The following is a 4537-nucleotide window of genomic DNA, read 5'->3' on the forward strand; positions in this document are numbered from 1 at the left end:
GTGTGTTTTTCCCTTCTTTGGGATTTGCTGCTATGAGACCATCAATTGTTTATGTTTTTATTGGTGTAGCCAACTTCTTTGGGTTGAAGTTTTCCTTCTAGTATTTTGTGTAGGGCTGGGTTTGTGGCTAGTATTAGTTAAATCTGATTTTGTCATGGAATATCTTGTTTTGTCCTTCTATAATGATTGAAGGTTTTGCTGGGTGTAATAGTCTGGGCTGGCAACTGTGGTCTCTTAATGTCTGCAGAATGCTTAAACACGACCTTCTGGCTTTCATTGTCTCCAATGAGATGCCAGGTGTAATTCTGACAGGTCTGCTTTTATATGTTACTTGTCCTTTTTCTTTGTAGCTCTTAATTTTTTTCTTCATTCTGTATGTTTAGTGTTTTGAGTATTATGTGGCTAGGGGACTTTTTTTTTTGATCTGGTCTGTTTAGTATATCTTCATAGGCATATCTTTCTTTAGGTTGGTAAAGTTTCCTTCTATGATTTTGTTTAATATATTTTCTGTGCTTTTGAGTTGAACTTCTCCTTTTTCTATACATATTATTCTTAGGTTTGTTCTTTTCATGGTGTCCCATATTTCCTGGAAATTTTGTGCTAAGCTTTTGTTAGATTTAATGTTTTCTTTGACTGATGAGAATATTTCCTCTATTGTATCCTCAGTGCTTGTCTCTCTTCCATCTCTTATATTCTGCTGTTTATGCTTGTGTTTGTGGTTCCTGATCATTTTCTCATGATTTCTGTTTCTATAATTCCCACAGCTTGTGTTTTCTTCCTTGCTCCTATTTCAGTTTTCAAGTTTTGAATAGTTTCTTTCATATGTTTGATTGCTTTTTCTTGGTTTTCTTTAAGGAATTTGCTGATGTCTTCCAATTTTTGTTTCTTTTCCTCCATTTCTTTGAGGGAATTTCTCACTTTCTCTGTAAGAGTTTCAAGCATTCTCCTGAAGTTATTTTTTAGGTAATTTTCTTCTGCTTATTCTATATATTGCTCTATATATCCAAGTATTGCTGTTGTAGGGTCTCTAGATTTTACTGTGTTGTGTTGCTCTTCGTGGTGTTGTGTGTGTTCTTACCTTGTCTAATCATCTTTTCCTTTAATTGTTGTGGTTGGAGCTATCTGTGATTCTGCTGATTAATCTTCTAGGTGCCAGTCATCCAAGGCTCAGATGGTTGTTCCTCATGGTACAGTCAGTGCCACAGTTTTAGTTACCCTGTTGGTCACTCAGTGTTCCAGACTTTGCTCACTCCCATGGAGTTTGTTGTCTCAGACCTACTCTAGCCTAGGTTGTTGGCTCAGACCTGTTTCTATAAATGTCCCTGGTCTGGATCTGCTCCTTCAGAGGTCCCTGGCTTGGGGTTGGTCCTATAAAGGTCTCTGGCTCTGATATACTCCTTCAGAGTTCCCAGGTTTGGGTGCATCCAGACCCGCAGAGGACCTGGCTCAGGCTTATTCCCTCAGAGGTCCCAGACTGCCCAGACCCGCAGAGGTTACTGGATCCTGCCTACTCCCTTCTATGTCCAGACCGATGCCCAGACCCTCTTGGTTCAGGCATACTTTCTCAGAGGTCCCAGACTGATGCCTGGGCCCGCAGAGATCTCTGGTTTCTGCCTCCTCCCTTGGAGGTCCCAGACTCACACCCAGACATACAGGGATCCTGGCTCAGGTCTACTTCCTCAAATGTCCCAGATTCACTCCAGGACCTGCAGTGGTCTCTGGCTCTGGCCCACTTGCTCAGTGGTTGCTACCCTGTACCTGTTCCTGTGGAGTTTGCTGTTTCAGATCTGCTCTGGCTCAGGTCATTGGCTCAATCCTCAATTATTCTTTTTTAATTAATTCTTCCAACTGTTTGCCTTTGGTAAGAGGAAGATTTTCAACCTCATACTGCTTTTCTATTTATATCATTCTTTTCGTTGATCTGCCATTTTGATTTTAAATTTCTTTATCATCAAATTATTTTCACTCTGTTGGATCAATTCATTCTTTGATTTTCAAATAATTTAGAAAACTTTGGTACAGAATTCTTTTTCATTATTGGACTTCCTATGAGTATGGCTTTTTCTATTTAATTTTTATAGATTTTTAATGACAATATTGTTGCATCTCTTCTGTCCTTCATTTTCTTCCCTCCATCCTTACCAAGTACCTTCCCTTGAATCTCACCCGTGCCCCACAATGCTCTGGTAGCCTTTTCTTTGATCATTCCTGGTATATATGTGTGTATAAGTTTACAAAAAATATATGAAAAAACAACTGACTCAGTCCATTTTTGTTATTTGTGAGCATGTTGTTTCAAGGTTGTTCACTTCATATAGAACACGCAGTGAGGGGCTCAGCCCTAGAGGTGATAATTCTTGCTCTCCTAGCAGTCACCAGTTGCCTGGAGTTCTTGGGCTGGAGGTGGGACCCCATGCAATTTCCCCTTCCACATGAATATGTTCATTGGTGTTGCCATAATTTCAGTCTTGTTTATACAACCATTTCTAAGAGAGACTGTAGCAGTAGACTTCCTGGAATTCTAGCTCTTAAAATTCTCATTGCTGGGTTCAGTTGTGAAGAGAATACTGCTTCTCATGTTTAACTATTACTTTGGTACTCACTGGGTTGAATTTAGAGTTTCCTTTTATTTGATAATTATTATTTACTCAATGTGAGGGAGGTATACCATAGAGTAGATGTGAAATCAGAGGTCAGATTGATGGTTTTGGTCTCTACTTCCACCAAATTGCGTCTGGGGACAAGGTCATTAGGCGTGGCAGCCAGCACCATTGCTCACTGAGCCAGCTGACCAGTCCTATTTCCTCCTTTAGAATTTTTATTTCTTTTAGAGACACTGCATTTCTAAATATGCTTCACATTCGTTGTGTTCTTGCTGGGAACCATGTCAATAGATTTTACACCAATGTTTTTACACTAAATTCATCATTTTACTTAGGTTTCTACAGAGATTGAACAGACCACATCTTCCTAGCTCCCTTCACTGTCTCCAACGATGCTTCCTTCCCAGCCCTTCATCAACATCTCCTTCTTCCAGCCACCGTCTTTCCTCATGACTGGCATCCCAGGATTAGAGGCTGCCCATGGCTGGATCTCCATCCCCTTCTCCTCCATGTATGCTGTGGCTCTCACTGGAAACTGCCTCATCCTCCTGGCTGTGAAGAGGACCCACGGCCTACACCAGCCCATGTACTACTTCCTGTCCATGCTGGCCCTAAGTGATGTGGGCCTCAGTTTGTCCACACTACCTTCTACCCTGGCTGTGCTCTGGTTTAACTTTCGTGTGATCAGTTTCCACACCTGCCTAATACAAATGTTCTTCCTACACTCCTTCTCCGTGGTAGAGTCTTCAGTACTCTTGGCCATGTCATTTGACCGCTTTGTGGCTATCTCCAGCCCCCTGCGCTACGCATCTGTCCTCACTAATAATGTCATCATCAGGATTGGGGCTGTCATTGTAGCTCGAGCAACTCTGTCACTATTCCCAATGCCCTTCTTGCTGAAGCGACTGAACTATTGCCCTGGTAAGATTCTCCTATCTCACTCTTCCTGCTTCCATGCTGATGTCATGAAGCTGGCCTGTGCTGACATTACTGTCAACATCCTATATGGACTCTATGTGGTTCTGTCCACAGTGGGTATTGATTCCTTGCTAATTGTTATATCCTATGCATTGATTCTTCACACAGTGATGGGTCTAGCTTCTCCCAGGGAGCGTGTCCATGCTCTCAACACTTGTGTTTCCCATATCTTGGCTGTCTTGGTCTTTTACATTCCAGTAATAGGAGTGTCCATCATTCATCGTTTTGGGAGGCACCTGCCCCACATTGTTCATGCCCTTGTTGCCTATGTGTACCTTGTGGTACCTCCTGTGCTCAACCCCATCATCTACAGTGTCAAGTCCAAGCCCATCAGAGGGGCCATGTTCAGGGTACTAAGAGGAAAAGATCAGAGCTGATGACACTGGATGTTTATGGGACTTGAAGCCTGTGAAGTAGTTGGGAAACAGAAACAACACTGTGGGTCAAGTCATACAAATGACTTTCTTATGGACACCAACAATAAGAAGTGTAAGAATGTAGTAAAGTTATTTCTATAATTGTTTTCTATGGTGCTAGGGATCATTTCTAAAGTCTGTAACTAAAGCCATGCTATCCAATCCCTCTACCACTGAGCTACATTCTTCTATCTGAAAATGAGCTTTGTTCCTTTGTCACCTTATTTATTTTATGCATATTTTCTTAAAGTCAACATTTTTTTAGTCCTACTTTAGATTCCAGCAATAAAAAATGGTTCCCATGTTGCCTTTACTTTGTAGATCTTAAACTTCAGTGCATATCCAAAACGTCTAAATGGAAAAAAAGTTTATTAAATGTGATGTGATGGGTGCATTGTTTAAAGTAGGTACTAAGTCCTGGGGAAGCAGGACAATATTTTTCTGTTTACTTTTGTGTACTTTCTGTCATTAAATGTGAATAATTATATTATACAACATTGCTAGAATTTTTGTACACTAAATAATATATGCCATAAGTCA

General features: G+C 40.9%; 1 protein-coding gene across 1 annotated transcript; it reads left to right on the plus strand.

The window, feature by feature from the left end:
• Positions 1-2995: 2995 nt before the first annotated feature.
• On the plus strand, positions 2996-3958 carry LOC142850773 (olfactory receptor 51I2-like). Its single transcript, XM_075974682.1, has one exon. The coding sequence runs from the start codon at positions 2996-2998 to the stop codon at positions 3956-3958; it is 963 nt and encodes a 320-aa protein (XP_075830797.1).
• The last annotated feature ends 579 nt before the right edge of the window (positions 3959-4537 follow it).

Source organism: Microtus pennsylvanicus, chromosome 5 (assembly GCF_037038515.1).
Source record: "Microtus pennsylvanicus isolate mMicPen1 chromosome 5, mMicPen1.hap1, whole genome shotgun sequence".
NCBI classification, from domain to species: Eukaryota; Metazoa; Chordata; class Mammalia; order Rodentia; family Cricetidae; genus Microtus; species Microtus pennsylvanicus.

Coding starts and splice junctions, on each gene's coding strand:
- LOC142850773 (XM_075974682.1), top strand. CDS start 2,996: ATGCTTCCTTCCCAGCCCTTCATCAACATCTCCTTCTTCCAGCCACCG.